This window comes from Heteronotia binoei, chromosome 13, assembly GCF_032191835.1.
Source record: "Heteronotia binoei isolate CCM8104 ecotype False Entrance Well chromosome 13, APGP_CSIRO_Hbin_v1, whole genome shotgun sequence".
Classification (NCBI taxonomy): domain Eukaryota; kingdom Metazoa; phylum Chordata; class Lepidosauria; order Squamata; family Gekkonidae; genus Heteronotia; species Heteronotia binoei.
This window is the reverse complement of record NC_083235.1, coordinates 66,875,007-66,892,691: the sequence shown is the minus strand read 5'-3', so window position 1 is coordinate 66,892,691 and position 17,685 is coordinate 66,875,007. Positions and strand designations below refer to the sequence as shown.

At 40.7% G+C, this 17,685-nt stretch overlaps 1 protein-coding gene across 1 annotated transcript in view; it reads left to right on the top strand.

Annotated features, from left to right (window-relative positions):
- The window catches only part of HID1 (HID1 domain containing), a 97,832-nt gene extending 83,373 nt beyond the window's left edge, over positions 1 to 14,459 (top strand). Inside the window, exons 18-19 of the mRNA XM_060251934.1 lie at positions 10,440 to 10,598; positions 14,014 to 14,459. Of these exons, the coding sequence (XP_060107917.1) occupies positions 10,440 to 10,598; positions 14,014 to 14,077 (223 nt within the window). The 3' untranslated portion in view covers positions 14,078 to 14,459. The remainder of the gene's footprint in view (positions 1 to 10,439; positions 10,599 to 14,013) is intronic.
- The last annotated feature ends 3,226 nt before the right edge of the window (positions 14,460 to 17,685 follow it).

The window sequence follows — 17,685 nt, the reverse complement described above, 5'->3', positions numbered from 1 at the left end:
GACATAAAAACATAAAATCAAAAAAATCAAAACATTTCAAGTGCTGTATTAATCTTTGGATGGCAGTCTGTTTGCTAAAATGGATAGCTGCCTAGTCTGTTCTTAGATCACGTTTTACTAGTCTGCTTTTCCAGCTGGAGCAGAGGCATGAACAAGGTGTCAAAAGAGGCGGCAGAGGTGATTTTCATAACTCCCTTCTGGTACAGAAGTTTTTTGGGCCTCAGAACTAGGGCAGTAGTATCTTAAGTAGTGAACTAGTATCTTAATCGTGGATATTGCCAAGCAGATGGGTTCTCCTTGTACAAGAATCAGTTTGCCACCCAGACCCCATTTGACTCCAGCTGACAGCTTAGAGATCGAACAGGCAGATTCGGAATAATAATAAATAATAATAAAATTTTATTTATATCCCGCCCTCCCCGCCGAGGCAGGCTCAGGGCGGCTAACAACATGTCCATACCGTAATTTATACAAAACTTTAAAATCAACATTAATCTTAAAACCATTCTAATTCACAGCTAACATAAATCAGCAATAACAATAAGCATTTCTGGCGCTATTCTGTCGGTTGGCATGATGGCGAAAGTCACTTAGGATCGAGCCTTCCAAGTTAAGGAGTTGACATCACGGTGCAGTCCAGAAAACCTGCTTCCAGTCATCTTTATAATTGTATGTGGCAGACATTCAAAACTGGGCCGCTGTGGACTTTAAAGTGAGGTTCTGGTCCTGATCGAACTGGGTGGCTGTGCTTCGCTCTGCAGCGTTTATTTTGTTTTTTTTCTTTTGTTTCATTTTAGCCTGTATTTACTAGAAAGGAGCTGATGAGTTAGCTAGGGAGTACTCTGGTTTGGAGTCCAAACCCTTTAATTAGGATACTCTTTTAGTTTTAGCAGTCAATTATCTCTTGCCTCAGTAATGAGGCTGATAAAACTAGCTGGTGAGAATTTGCCCATATGACTGATGGGCATACTTTCCTACATTCCTCTTTCAGGCTCTGAACATATGCCCTGACCTGGATAGCCCAGGCAAGCCGAATCTCATCAGATCTCAGAAGCTAGGCAGGGTCGACTCTGGCAAGTACTTGGATGGGAGACCTCCTTGGAATACCAGAAGTCAGGAGGGCAGGGGCAGGCTTTGTTCAGCCACATCTCTGAGTATCCTTTATGCTGCCAGTAGGGGTCAGTCACCAGAGGTCGCCATGATGTCCAGGTGCACACGCACATAAAAATACAAGAAACTCTATAGCAGTTATCAAGAAAATATGGACCATCTTAATACAAATTTCTTACTGTTTTCGTTTTTCTGTGGCTGCCTTTGTTACAGCATAATGAACGACTTCAGAGCTTACCAAGAAAGAAAGGGTGTTAGCCTCTGCAGGAGGAAGGAAAGGAGCTGAGCCTTTGTATTTGACCCCAGATGAACTCTAGGAGTTAAGCTTAAAAGCTCTTTGAGTAGTAAGTTTTAACTAGTAAGTTTGAGTAAAAAAGGTAAAGGTAGTCCCCTGTACAAGCACCAGTCATTTCCAACTCTGGGGTGACATTGCATCACAACGTTTTCATGGCAGACTTTTTATGGGGTAGTTTGCCGTTGCCTTTCCCAGTCATCTACACTTTACCCCATTCACTTTACTCTTTTCACCGACCTCGGAAGGATGGAAGGCTGAGTCAACCTTGAGCCGGCTACCTGAACCCAGCTTCTGCCAGGAGTGAACTCAGTTTTATTGTCCTCTCTGATGGAGTAAATATAGCTGGTTGAGCTTTTATACTAACCTTAATACAAATCTTAACTTTGTTCTTTTATTCTTTTAGATGTAATTTATACATCATTGGCAATGCGAAGCAGGTAGCGATTGTTGTTCCCTTCTCATTTTAACAAATCTGATATATTGAATTCTGACATTTTTGTCCCTGAAACTATCAGTGAAGACTAATCGAGAAAAAATATTGATTTATAACAAGGGAAGAAAACTTTAGACTCTTTTTATTAATTATACTATTGAAAATACGATGGAGAAACCACAGTCTGCCCTAAAGTTTAAAAGACAATGCACACTGACTTATTTGAGGCCTGTACATCAGAGTTTTCAGCATGATCTCTAATAATAAACCTTAGGGAAGGCAAGTTGGCCTTTGGTTAAATAAGTCATCCTGGTTAAATGAATGCACTGCTACAGGACCAACCCTAAATCAGACTTTTCCCTGCAGCCGCTGTGGCCGGACCTGCCTGTCCCACATTGGTCTTGTCAGCCACCAGCGAGCCTGCAGCAAACGTGGACTATTGCACCCTTCTTAAATCTTCGTTCGCGAAGCCAAGCCGAGAGAGAGAGAGAGAGAGAGAGAGAGAGAGAGAGAGAGTCAGCTGATTATAATATATTAGCTTCCCTTATGTTGTTAAGCAGCAGAAACTCTTCAAAATATTTTTAGCACATTAAAGACAATGAGTAAGAACCTAAATGCTTTGCAGAACCTAAATGCTTTACTCAAGGATAGCGATCAAATCCTGTGTTTAAAAGTTATACCTAATTTAGAAACTGGCAAATTTATACATTCTTTCCAACCTGCAAGGAATCTCTCTTTGGAACCCAGTGAAATCTTAGTAAATATCTTTCCATACAATAATCTGTATCTTTCCTGAAGAACCAAGTGGAGAGCAAGGCACCATCTAAACTGTTTATTACCAATAAGATTAATTGATCTTGTTTAAACTTTTTCCCTGCCTGGTTCCCCAAAGCATGAAAGGGTTATTCTCACTTTTTTGTTCAGCCAATTTCCATAGGCAAATTTTAGATGCTAAAGAACTCCTTGCCAAGTATGGCATTTTCCTTACTTGTGTTTTTAAAGATAATCAAAACAGGCCTCTCAATTTAAACCACTCCCATACTATATTGGCTTCAGGAAAATGCTCACAGCAGGAAAGTTCAGACCAGTGTTCTGTTAAAGTCAATAGATTCACTCTCACTGGATTATCCATAACCTTGGATTTAATTGACATAGATGGAGACTCATCAGGATCTACCAGTGTACATCTACAGGTGGAGCAAGACTCCCTGATATCGAAACTAGGGTTACTCAAAACTAAATTATTGCAGTTGGATCAAGTAACTAGGGACAAGCAACTCTAGCGGTTCTTCAACAGTAGTTGAGCCCAAGGAAAATGAATACATCAGAGAGAACTATCCATCTCAGAAAATCAAATAGTGGATCCTTCAGCTGGTAATTTAAAAGCACTACTGATAATTCATACTCAGCTTTCAGTGTTGCTAGCAACTCGCCAAATAAATCAAAAGGGGATTTCATCCAAACAAGTTCAGTCCACTCCATTAACTCTTAAAGTCAGATTTTCAAATGATGTAGTTGCAAGAGAGGATTATTATTTTTGTTTTAGAACTGATCAGTTAGAGAAACCCTTTGAACGTGGCCCAGTGTTGAGCTGGAGTGCTTCTGGGCTTAAGAGAGCCCTTCCAAAATTTGATTGTTTGATGATCCAGGAGACATGAGCCTTAGAAGATATCCCTCAAGCAGGTTTTAGCTCCTATTTCATAACTGCTTTGAGAATTAATGGACTCCCTAGTGATGGCATAACCACATACTTCTCTTAGAATTTCACCCAACAAAAGTTAATCTCTTCTGCTCCCAATAATATTGCTAATGCTCTTACAATCACAGAACCTTTATTGGCATAACAACAACAGAATCAAATCAAGGAAGCAGGAAAAGAAAAGTTGGTTAATTGAATATTCTAAACAGGCTTCTCCTGTAAGTACAGTAAAGGAAATTTGCCACTGCTTAGATGATTTCTCCTTTTTTGAGGCTAGTAAACTCACTATCTTGTTTTCATCAGATTTACCCCCCACCCCAGTGATGGCAATATAGAATCTAGATAGGATGCACGTAAATCACAGTAGAATCTACAGGATAAAAGTACATGGTCCATTCCTTCAATTTCCTTCAGCCCACAGCGACATAGTCTTATCAGAGAGTGGTATTTTTTAAAATCTCCCATATAACATGGCAGAAAGAAGCACGTTAAAACGGGCCAACATAAATGCCCTTCGAATATGGGGATCAATCAAACAAGAAAAATACTCTGCAAATGAACCACTAAAAGGAATCCCCCGTTGCATGGGAGAGCAGTGCCCAGAAGCAAGACTTCTAAGAGCTTCAGTCTCCATGTCAAGTAATCTCTGTTTAATCATGACAAAAGCATGCTTCTCTGAAAAAAGGATCAGATCATCAATGCTAAGCCCCATTGATGTGATTTTCCTTTTAATGTGGGTCAGTCAGTCAGATAAATAAGATTCGTGCAGCATATGTGCAATAAGACTATTAGGCCCACTTCTGAAATGGGGGCGCAGCCAAAATTTGAAAGTTGAGATCCATGCCTTTGTGGCTAAATGTCTCTGGTTTGTCTCAAGGCATATTGCTGCATAAGGTACACAAGCTGTAAGCCCTAAAATTTTCCTAAGAAATTTAGATTGGACTCTTTCAACGGTTTTGTTAAGGGCAGAAATCAAAATTGGGGCAGCATATAATAGTTTAGCACATATTTTATAATCGAACACTTTAAGAACAGCAGGTATAAATTGGTTTCCCTTAGTGTAGAAAAAGCAGGAGATTGCAAGTTCACTGCTATTCACAGATCTTATGACTTCCTTAATATGAGTGGCCCAATTAGCATTATAGTGGAAATGAATACCGAGGTATCTGAAACTTTTCACTTGGTCAGTGAGGTTTCCTCGTATAGTCTAGTTCCAACTCTGACCAAACACAGTAATTTTGGAATTATCAAAATTCAGGGAAAGCTTGTTCTTCACAATAAACTAAGAAGTGCTTTAGCATCTTTTTCATCCCAACTTTTGAAAGTGAAAAGAGAACAGCATCGTCGGCATATAGCAATAGCGGGATGTGTCTCTTTCCTAATTTGGGGTAATATCCATTAACACAGCTCATAAAGAGTGCCAAATCATTTTTTAAAAAAAAGGTTGTGAACAATATACGGGCCAAAATACAGCCTTGCTTGACACTCACTGTAATGGCAATCTTAGAAGTTAGGTCTCCATCTTTCGAGCATCTGACCTGGCAAGTGGTTTCAGAGTAAAGTTTTTTTTTATCAGGAGAAGCAATCGCTTATCAATCCCCATATTGCTTAGTTTCTTCCACAGAATGTCCCTGGGCACTGAATCAAAAGCTCCCCTAAGCTCCGCCCTGAGCCATTTTATGGGAAGGGCGGGATATAAGTCATAGAATAAATAAATAAGTTCTAAGAAGGCTGTGTATAATTTGGGTCCTTTCCTTTTCCTATATTTATCTACTAGATGTCTAAGGACTGCACAATGGCCCAGGGTTGACTAACCCTGACAAAAGCCAGTTTGCTCCGACCCCAGGATTTGCTGGTCTAGCATCCAAGATTTCAGTTTATTGGCCAAGTGATTGGCATACAGCATCCCATAATGGATAAGAGACTGGTCGGTCTGTAATTATTTGGGAGCTGAGGATCTCCTTTTTTAAAGATGCGCACTAAGACAGCATTCTTCCATGCTTCTGGTATTACACCAGACCTGTAAAAAGAACTGCTAGGAAGGGGGCCCATCACTGTGGAAAAGCCTTGAGAGCCTCAGGGGGAATAGCATCAGGCCCAGGGGCTTTTCCCAACTTAAGTGCTGCAATTAGAGTTTCCGTCTCCTCAATCTGCACTGGAGCCCAAATTGGACAGTCATCCAGACAGAAATCAAATTCCTCTTCAGGATTGCACTTGGTCTCCTGAAAAATCATTGTAAAATGCTTATACCAGCAATCAGCTGTGATTAAGCTATTTACTGAACCATTTCTTCTCATTGAGTCAGCTATCAGGGACCAGAATTCCCTTGAGTCATTGTTAACTGTGGCCTGCTATTGCTATTCACATAATAGTAATAAACTGATAAACTTGATCAACAAATTTATCTCTCTTCTTGAACTAGACAAGGAGAAATAGATGATCAATGGAATATATCCGAATGCTATATAACAAATCTGCAATCAAATCATCCTGGTGCAATATTTATATGTACTGGTGATTTCATTGCAAGGATTGGTAACAACAGTAGTGCCATAAGTAAACCAGATGTTTGGATTTTCAAAGCATCCAATTTATTAGATCTCATCACATTATATTTCTAAAGATCCTGTTCTAAATTATTCAGGGGATCAAGATGTCAAACTTTGTAGCTAATTCAGACTGGTGAATAGTTGACTTGGATAGAGAGTTTACATATTGTTCAAATAAAGGAGCAAGTATAATAGATTATTTTTTTATTTCCAAAGACAATGTAGATTTGGTAAACTCTTGATTGGGCACTTGTTCGATAGTGATCATTATCCACTTCAGCTCTCTTTTCAAGTTTAAAAGGAAATAAAACCACAACTGCTATAAGTAGTAAAACATGGAATTCTCAGGTGGCTAGAAACTGTCAGAAAATACTGGGGTCCAAAGAAACTAAAGTATTACAAACTTCTATAATTCTTCTGAAAAGTTATATCAATTGTATGGCATTCTCTTGTGCTTTATCAAAGCCAATTAAGACATATAGAATGCTGGGGGGAGGGGAGCTGGTTTGACCTTGACTGTCAACAATATAGGTTAGAGCTAAAAAACCCCCCTATGCGTTATGGAGGAAGTCTGGAACTTTAGAAAGAAGATTATCCCTCCTTTTGAAACACTGTTATAAAAACTTAATTAAAAAAGAGGGGGCAGGTAGAAGCAGATCACTCTAGACTTTTAAAAATATTAAAGACAAAAATGAGCGTTGTTTCTGCTTGCTGAGGGGTCAAAGATTTCTTCCAGCCCCTAAGCAAGCAGAAGCAACACGGAGCTTAACTTTCAGTCCTGGGCACTGAAAGTACCCAGTTGTTTCTGTTTGCTGAGGGATCAGAGAATTCTTCCGGCCCCTAAGCAAACAGAAGCAGTGGTGTATTACGACGGCAGAATGGAGAAGGATGCAGCCGAGGCACTAGAGGCTGGTTTAGGGGGCCCTGTCTAGCCGCCAGGGAGCTGTTCCCCCAAAGGCCCCCTCGTAGCTACGGGCCTTGATGTAGCCAATCCTCAAAGAGCTTGCAAAAAAGAGTCTTGTAAGTTTTTGGAGGATTGGCTGCATCAGGGGTGTGTGGCCTAATATGCAAAGGAGCTCCTGCTAGAATTCCACCCCTGGTAGGCAGAAGAATTAGCTTCCTTATTCACAAAAATCATCCAAACTGGAGTAAGTCCTGAAAGCTGGAAATTGACATAAATTACCCCTATTTATAGGAAGGGGATAAGAGTGGATCCCTCCAATTATAGGCCAATTAGCCTGCTTCCTGTATTGGAACAAAATCTATGCAGTCTTTTAAATGAATAAATTAAAAGCATGGATGAAAGAATGCAACATAATTTAGCAAGAGCAGTTTGACTTTTGTTAGGGCTGTAAACACATACAATATTTTTTGATCCTATCTACTCTTTTTAATAAATATATTAAAACTTAGAGCAGCTTTTGATTTGGTATCCTATACTCATTTATGGGGAAAGCTGAACTTTACCACCACCCACCTTCTAAGTGGTCATTGACTGTATTTAAGAACTCATATACTGGGAATGTTCTACAGTTAAAGCTTTTAATATGAATTAATCTCTGAGATTGACAAGAATTGGAAAAAAGGTGCACAGCAAGGATGCGTCCTGGCTCCACTCTTATTTAATCTATTTATAAATAATTTCTCCCTAGATCCGCAAAATGATACTCATGTACCATATTTAGCAAATCATCCTTTATCAATGCTTTTGTATGCTGCTGGTTTAGTTCTCCTCAGTCAAACTCTGATTGGCTTGAAGAAACTCATGAATGACTTTTGTGTCTTTTGCACTCGAATCAACTTTGAGATTCTGTAAATCAAGTTGTTTGAAGGAACATCCTTGGCAAATTTATGGAGAAACTATTGAAGAAGTTAGACAGTTTAAATATCTCAGTGTTATGTTTAGTTATTATTTATCCTGGAACTCCCATATAAATTCTGTCATAAGAAAGATCCAAATGATATTAATCGCTCTTGAAAAATTCTTTTACATTAAAGGTGGCCAATTTATTCTGCTTCTATTAAAGTTATATAAGGCCATCATTCTCCCCAAATTGCTCTATGCAGCTAAAACTTGAACTTCCTCAGATTTCAACAATAGCACGGTACCATGCTTTCAATTTCAGATTACTACTCCATGAACCTAATACTTCACCATCTTTACTGCAATTAATAACAGTTGGTTCCTGGGTGCGAATTTGGCTTTTCCCAATTGATTAAAAGTTTGCGATTTTAAACCTGAGCCTAAATTTAAAGGGCTCACTGTCAGACAAGATTAAAAAGGGGGCATGTTATTTAGCCATATGTATCTATGCAGTTATAAATTACTTTATAAACATTCTGTATGGCTTGCAGGCTGTTAAGTTTCAGGGAAAGGAAAGAAAAAATGGGCCAGTATTTAAAAAGTTGGATCCACTGAAACTTACTTACAAAGACATAATTCCTTTTCTATACCAAGGTTGGAATTGGGTTCTCAGAGTGGATACCTTAAAAGGCTTGTTGCAGCACTGGCTGCTGTGTGGGACTGCAAAAGACTGCATGATTTTTCTTCTCATAGGCACATTAGGCTTTTTTTAAAAGGAACCATACTGCTGGCACCTCCCATTAGGCATAAGTTGCCTACTGGAAACTTTTCTAAAGTGTTACAGGCAAACCTCCATTTGATCCTCTCAAATAGTCATAATCTAAGACCGATTTTGCACTCAGTTTACCCCGCGGTTACGTTCCTCTTCTGTACGCAGCATCCGTCAGATTTCCCACTATCTGCGCTGGGGTTACAGGAAGCGTCACGGCTTTCGCGCAGCAACGGAAACCGCTAAAAACCAGTTTGCTGCGCGAAAGCCGAGACACTTCTTGTAACTCTGGCGCAGATAGTGAGAAATCCAACAGACGTTGCGCAGAGAAGAGGAACGCTACCGCGGGGTAAGCTGAGTGCGAAATCGGTTTATAGTTTTCTTCTTGGAAGATGTCTTTTTTCTTGCGGAGAGGATTTCTTCAAGAAGGGTTTTGAATTATGGGCTTTTTTGGCTAGGAAGGAATTGTGTATATTTCACAAGGTCTTGGTGGTACTCAGGAGAGATTCTTCCTTTGTGCCAAAAGTATTTTCCCCTTATCATGTTAACCAAAAGTCAGTACTGCTGTTCTTTTGTCCTGCATCATGTTATCCCAAAGAGAGAGTCTGGCACAAAGTAGATGTGTGCAGGGCTCCATGCGTCTGCTTAAATAGGACAGCACAGATTAGACTAAAGGATTTCTGTCTGTGTCACACAGCTCACAGCTGTTACGTAAGAAGATCTCAAGCCATGTATCTAAAAAACATGAAGTGTGAAGCTTGGGACCTCCAAAGGATGTTATGGCAGATCTGCGGCAACATCAGTGACCTTTTCCAGAGTTCCAGTGGAAGAAATCTCTAGAGCTGCAAGTTGGTCCAGCTTTTATACCTGTGCGAGACACTATAGGTTGGACCAGCTAAAATCTGTGGAAGCTTCATCTGGTAGAAAGGTGTGCAACATAGTGATTGAACAGAATAAAAAAAAAAAATGAGGATCCCACCCATGTGGTAGCTTGAGCATATAATCAGTTTGGATGACTTACCCCACTCAAGGAGAATGAAACATTGGAGCTTCCCTGAAGGTTTCTTCTCTTCAGTGAGGCGAGGTCATCCACACCCCACAGCAAAAAAATTAAAAATTTAGTCAGACGCAAAATCTGTTGTGGAACTGGACCATACTAAGCCTGGAGGGCCAGCCTAGCTTTGAGCCAATACGGTCTTCGCAAATTTGCATAGCCCTGCCTGGAGCGAGAGGAGGTGTGGCTTAACCAGTTTGAATGACTTCACCCCACTGAAGAGAAGAAACCTTCGTTTTGTGGAAGACAATTTTTCCATGGACCGGGGTGGGGGCATGGTTTCGGGATGATACAATTGTGCACTTTATTTTTGGTGTGGTGGTGAAGTGCGTAGACTCTTATCTGGGAGAACTGGGTTTGATTTTTCATTCCTCCACTTGCAGCTGCTGGAATGGCCTTGAGTCAGCCATAGCTCTTGCAGAGTTGTCCTTGAAAGGGCAGCTTCTGGGGAGAGCTCTCTCAGCCCCACCCACGTCACAGGGTGTCTGTTGTGGGGGGGAGGAAGATAAAGGCGATTGTGAGTCACGCTGAGATTTGGAGCGGAGCGCAAGATATAAATCCAATGTCGTATTATTATTATTTATTACTACACTGTAATATATGAGGAAATAATTACACAACTCACGGCCCAGTTGCTAACAGGCCATGGACCGGTGCTGGTCCACCGCCCGGAGATTGGGGACCCCTGGTTTATGGTATAGTTTAATGTATTATTTTTGTCTTCAGGGGCCTCACAGATGAGTCTGAAATTCTGAAGTTTTTGCAGCATGGCACACTAGTGGGGTTACTCCCTGTCCCCCATCCAATCCTGATCCGCAAATATCAGGCTAACTCTAGTACTGCTATGTGGTTCCGCACCTACATGTGGGGAGTTATTTACCTGAGGTAAGTTGGTTGGCTGCAACCCAGCTTACATCTCTTTCTTGTTAATTGGGTGTCTGATAAATGCCTTGGGTGGGAGCGGCCTGAATTCTGCCTGGTTTTAGGTTAAATAGCTTAGACCAAAGGCTTCCTCATATCATAAGCTTGAGTGGCACAGCTAATATTCAATTTTATATGTATAATTTACATAATATTTGAGTGTCATGCCATTGATGCCTGTCGTGCTGCTTTTATGATAACCATATAGCAATGTTAGATTCTGGTGACCTAAATTGCATGTAATTTTCAAGTAAACAATTCCTGCCATATCTTGCAGAGTGGCCAAACCTTCTTTCTAACCGAGGGTAAACAAACACTTGAGGTTGAGATGGACTGAACCTAGAAATAAGGACACTTAATAAAATTTAAAAGACAAATGTTGGAAATAAAAAAAGAAAGAAGGCATTTTTACCAGATCCACTGAAAACAACATGAAAAGTGGTACAATTAAATTACGGAAAGGCACATTTTAACACAGACTTTAATATATAGTTTTTAATTCCATAACAAGTCAAACTGCCTCAGAGAGTGAAAAATCTCTCCTTGCACTGAGTCTAGAGCTTCAGCTGAGGAACTGCAAGCATACCTATGGTACAAATCACCGGGTTAGGTGGTTCCTTTATGATTCTTTGAGCATAAAATTGCTAAATTTTTCATTTTGTTTTGTTTTGGATAATTTAAGCCATTTGCTTAGTTTATTGCGTGGTACAATATGTATAAATATTCTCTGTTATATACATGCCTGCATGTGCATAAGCATTTCGACGAAATCATCTCCATCGTCTCCAATAAATATTGACGCTTTCAGATTCCAGGGCATATGTTCCTAATCCTGATAGTATGGAATGACATAAAGAATAATAACATTAAGCCAGCTTGTAGTCACAGTACTATTTAATAGTAAGTATTTGTAGGCAGTGTATGAAAGCTGCTATGAAGATCTTCCATAGGAAGACCTTCTCTTCATGCAGTTGGTAAAAATAGGCATTTGACTAGGCTGGCTGACTGAACAGTTGGAAAACTCTCGAGAGTTACGAACATATGAAGCTGCCTTCTACTGAATCAGACCCTTGGTCCATCAAAGTCAGTATTGTCTACTCAGACTGGCAGTGGCTCTCCAGGGTCTCAAGCTGAGGTTTTTCACACCTTTTTGCCTGGACCCTTTTTTGGAGATGCCAGGGATTGAACCTGGGGCCTTCTGCTTCCCAAGCAGATGCTCTACTACTGAGCCACCGTCCCTCCCCTAGTTTGGTGAGTACATTTTAACCTATTTCTGGTAAATTATTGTTTGGATTTTAGAGTAAATGTGTTATTTCAGGGTTTATTGTCTAAATGGCATTATAAGCTGCTTTGGGGCCTTGGCATGCTAAGGCAGCATATAAATATATTAATTCAGTTAACCTGACCGTGCTGATCCATGCATTTGCTACCTCTGAGTTGGATTACTGTGACAAGACAGCATGGGGCTGCCCTTGCAGACAACTCAAATTGCAACTAGTTTAAAATTCAACAGCCCAGTTACTGTCAGGGCAAGCTAGTGGAACGTATCTTGCCTGTTTTAAGACACACTGGGTACAGTTGTTCAGTTCAAGGTTCTGGTTATTATCTTTAAGGCCTTTCATGACCTGGGACCTGCATATTTGAAGGCCTGTCTCTTGCACTGTGCATCAGTTGTGCTCATCAGGCCAGCTTCTTCTGTCTATTTCCCCACTTAGGGTTGTCTTTCTGGCATCTGCCAGGGCCTGTTCCTTTTCAGTGGTAGCTCTCACTTTGTGAAATGGACTCGCAGATGAGATGGACAACACCTTCACTTAGGGGTTGCCAAGTCCAACTCAAGAAATATCTGGGGACTTCGGGGGTGGAGCCAGGACACATTGGGGGTGGAGCCAAGATCAAGGCTGTGACGAGCAGAATTGAACTCCAAAGGGAGTTTTGGCCATCACATTTAAAGGGACGGCACACCTTTTCAATTTCTTCCAGACCTATTTCACTCCTAAACAGTGATTATAAGATCTATGCTACAATTCTTGCCAATAGGCTCAAGAAGGTGATTTCCTGTATAATCCATGGGGACCAAACAGGCTTTGTTCCGGGACGCCTTATGGGTCAGAATGTAAGATTATTGCTGAACACCATTGAATACTACAAAGAACACCCTGATAAGCAGTTCGCGGGAATCATGGTCGATGCAGAGAAAGCATTCGACAAGGTTAATTGGAATATGATTACCAAGACGCTTGCAGCTGTTGGATGTGGTGACAATTTCTGTAAATTGGTGGCAGCAATCTATTCGAAGCAAGCTGCGAGAGTTAACTTTAATGGGACCATGACTGAGCCTATTAATATAGAACAAGGTACCAGACAGGGATGCCCCCTGTCGCCTCTACTTTTCATCTTAACACTAGAACCCCTGATTCAAAAGATTAGAGATGATCCCAAAATTCAAGGAGCCAGAAGGAAATAATGAAAGATAGGGGCACCTTCTTTTGGGCTCATAGAATTGGACCTCCTGGTCCAATCTTTTTGAAACTTGGGGGGTATTTTGGGAAGAGGCACTAGATGCTATACTGAAATTTTGGTGCCTCTACCCCAAAAAACCGCCCCCCCCCCGAGCCCTGGATACCCGCAGATCAATTCTATATGATTTTCTATGGGAATAAATCTCCATAGGGAATAACAGAGTTCCCAGCAGACATTTCCCTCCCCTCCCCCCGCTTTCTGATGACCCTGAAGCGGGGGGAGGGTCTCCAAACCGGGGGATCCCCTGCCCCTACCTGGGGATTGGCAACCCTACCTTCACTTGAGGCTTTTCAGAAACAGTTGCAATGTCAATGGGAGACGGTGAATTTTTTGTGGTTTTATGTGGTTTTGTTATGATTTTTTATGAGATACACCAAGCCACCGTCAGCCCACATGGGGCAAGGCAAAGGTGTATTTTGGTAAATAAAGGTATATTTGTAATTAATAAATTACAAATCAGCATTTGTTGCAGTGTAAGTTTGGATATGATAAAGGTGTGGATATGTTCCTTGCTTGTGCAAAAGATAACTGCTTTAGAGACTGTAAGAGGCTCTGAGATGGTTTAAAGAATATTAGGCGTCTGCAACGAATCCAACAGACCTTTGTGATGATTTGTTACATATTTTCCATGCAGAGGAAAATTGGTAAAAAATTTACTTTTTAGTAGAAAAACAAGCAGAAGGAAAAGGTGTTACAAAATTTTGTGACAGGAAAAATGTGTTTGGGGACTCTATGTGACTGAACATTACATGTAGATTAGCCCTCAGTGTCCTTGGGTCTCGTTACAAAGCGCTTAGGACATTGGGACTGTCCTAGATCAAGAAATCAGGTTGTGTTTAATATTTATGCTTGTTTTCAGAAATGTGGATCCTCCCGTCTGGTATGAGACTGACGTAAAGCTGTTTGAAATTCAGCGTGTCTGAAGAGTGGGAATAGAGAGTGAACTGGCCTCTGTTAAACACTGGAAACGAGGATCTTGCTGTGCGCTTCCACATCACAGCTATTCCTTCATTTCACTGCCTGCTGAATGAAGCAAAGGACAATTGCTTCCCTTTACGTATCTGCCACTTTAGCTAAGAGACCCACCCTTCCAGCTTCTCAAGGAATGTTAACAGAAGGATGCAGTAGGACACGCAGCTGCTGTTACAATGTTTCATGCTTTTGTTTCTGGTGTAATTCTAAACCCGACTAGATAATCTGAGAAGCAGTTGTCTCGCTGCCTAGTCAGGTTCAGACTCAAAATTGAAAAGAAAAACTGAATGTAAAGAGTTATAAAACTGGACCAATGAAGGAAGTGCTACTTCAGGTAGTTCTGTGGTTCTTTTCCAAAGAATGTAGCTCAATCCTTTCATGTTCCAGGCATCTTTGACACTGCCTAGCCAGAATGGGCCAGTATCTTCATTTACTTATTTAGGTGACTATGGGATTCTATTTATTTAAATCTCTTCAGGTTTTTTTGGACTTGGTTCTCTCTTCCTTGCTTTTGAAATGCACTTAACTACTTTATATCTGATGCTGTAATGAAGCATCCAAATTCTTATCTCCCACTTGTTTTAGAGGCTATCTCGTTGAGGTCCATCATACATCCTCTTTAAACTTTGTTTAATGCAAGTCTGGAAAGGAAGATCTGCTTCGTGGGGCATCATAAAACAAATTCAGCCTTGCTCTTTGGTGGGAATAGTTTATTTTTTTTCTTCTACCTTCCAGATTCCTGTAACTCAAGGTAACTTGGGAAAGAACTGTTGCAGAACTAGGTGGCCTGCTATGGAGCACTTCAGCATGGTAGGAGGAACTAGATGGGCACTACTTTTCAGGAGTTCAGAGGGAATATTTCTGTTGTATTGCATATGAAAAGATTGGCTGTATGGTAATTGGAGCAGAGTTGAATTACGAATATCATAGGGGTGTGCCCCCCCCAAAATCAATATTTTTCTGATTCAGATCCTATAGGACCCCCAAAAAATATTGGTTTACCCAAATATTCCTGAATCCTAATATTGGTATTGAATTGGGATTCAGGTAAATATTTGGGAAGCCCAAATCTATTTGGCTCCAATATACCCCATGGGTACTGTCCTCATTGGGTCCCATAATGGAGTTCAGAAGGCATTTAAACACCTTCTGAACTTGCTGAGTCATTCTGCTGTAGTGGTACGATTCAGCAAATGAACTCAGAAGAATGCCTTATATCTGCACCCAAATAAAAGCTGAATAATATTGGCTTTTATTTGGGCATGGCTATTTTGGTAGCTGAATCAGATTGTATAATCTGTGTTTGGCTGAATAAATACCCCAAAAATACCAATAAGGATTTTTGGGGTATTTATTTGGCTCAGTATATACCAAGGTACACACCCTGAATAGAAAGCTGACTAAGCTAGACTGTAATAGATGCAAGGAAAAAAAGTTAGGAATTTCTGTCTAGCTGAGTTCTTGAGGGATTGGCATGGACTGCTCATTTGAATGCATGTCTTCTGTCTTGGAATATGAGACAAAGTTACCTGGTTCTCATGATGTAAGCCAATATATCCTTTTGCAAACATGGGGCCACCGAACAACAGATCAATTTATTGGCTTGGTTCCTGCTTGTTGCAGAAGGGCTAGCGTGCATAAATACAGCTGTGTATGGTCATCTGCATAGAGAGGCTGCCATCCTCAGACATGAAGAACTTAAGCTACAGGTTTGCCACCCCCTCCCCCTTTGTGCCATAGAAAAACAATAGCAGGTTTGCCAGCTAGTACTAGTGCAGTTATTTTGTTCAAGAATAGAATATTTTGGGATCTATATACCTAAGGCTATTCAATATCTGAACAAAGTAGGCAAATTCCAGATATTACCTGGAACTTATTCTAGATCCTTTTGAAGTCAAAGGATAGATGGGAAGCTCTTTTTTCTGTCCAGCTTGCCTCTTCAACTCATGGAATACTCTCGTTTCAGCTTCTTCCTTTACTCATTTGACAGAAGTCAATAACTCCCTTGACTGTTTTCTGTCTCCAAATGTGATTCCTCTCGTAAGGGGGCTGCCTGATTGAACTAGATTTGTATCTTGCAGCAGGTGGGAAGATTCTCCCTGTCAGACACGGGTCTCTCTGTTCTCCCCATCCCCTCTCACGCGCACACACAAACACTTTGTGGCGTCCCATCTTTTTGTTTTGTGACTGTATTTTCCTTGTGAATTTATCAGGAATTTTTGCATTCGTTGGTGTTGCAGGTCTGATCTTTGTTCAAATTTGCACTGTAAACTATTTGCTTTACATATAGAGATAAAATTATCTTAAACACTACAACGGGCTTTACTCAGTCTGTACCAGAAGAGGTTTATGAGTTTGTTTGTGTTACTATTTGATTTATGATGACCTGGCATCCTTTGCAACATGTACCTTTCCACTGAAGGCATAGCTGCACAGGAACTCTTGGTTCAGCGCTTGACTTCTAAACGAAGCAGCGCCTGGGAGAAAAATGGTCTGCTACAAAGGATTCTTTGTGTCTGTCTGCCGCCCATCAAACAGACATGGGATAGTGTGGGTGCTGGACACAACGTTGCTTCACTGAGCTAAAATGTGCAGAACGAATGCACCTATGGAGTGATACGCAAGGTGAGAAGTTTCACATGAACCTGCAACGGTTTTCTGGATGAATTGTAACGCTTCCATTTTCAGATGTCGAATAGGGCGATTAGAGCTTGATCTGTTTGGTTGGCTGAGATAAAACAGGTCCACGGCTATGTGCCTGCTGCCCTTGCATGTCCATTTTTCTCTTTTTGCAGGCTCACTAGCCCATTTTGTGTTCTCCATCTAAGACTTTAGCCTTCAGTAAGTTCCTTTAATGGGTTCCTGTGCTTTTAGCTGGAAGACATAGGATAATAATTAACTTCTAAGGGTACTAATTTATCCTGCTCTTATTTCTTCTGACAGTTCCTATTGACATAAGGCTGTGTGAAATTAACATAGATTGCAAAGTCCAAACTCATTTGACCTTTTATCTTCCTATATTGAAGAGAAGTTCTCTGGATAGCGTTGGAACACAGATTGGAATGTGGGCAGAAGGTCCTTGGACTGGAGATTAAATAAGCCTTTTATAACCCAGTTTGGCTCTCCCCCCCACTCTTTTTTTCCCCTTTTTAAAGATAAAACTTCAGACAGCCCTAACCAAATAGCTCTCGGGAGTGATTTATTTTACAGTAGAGCAATAAAACGGCAAGTGTTTACACTTCCATCTATTAGCTCTCAGCAACAAGAAGAATTTAGATAGTGCTAAAAGATGAATTGATCTCAAACCTGGGACCGGCCTTTAATCCCTTATATAATCAATCACCAGACTCAGCTGAGGTTCATAATAATTGAGAGGCAACTTTCCATTGTTTCCCTTTGCTTTGCTTTGTCCTAAAAGCAGGGTACACAGGGTACTGCAGCCAACAAACCTCTAGTAATCAGTTCACACGAACACATGAAGTTGCCTTATACTGAATAAGACTCTTGGTCCATCAAAGTCATTATCGTCTACTCAGACTGGCAGCGGTTCTCCAGGGTC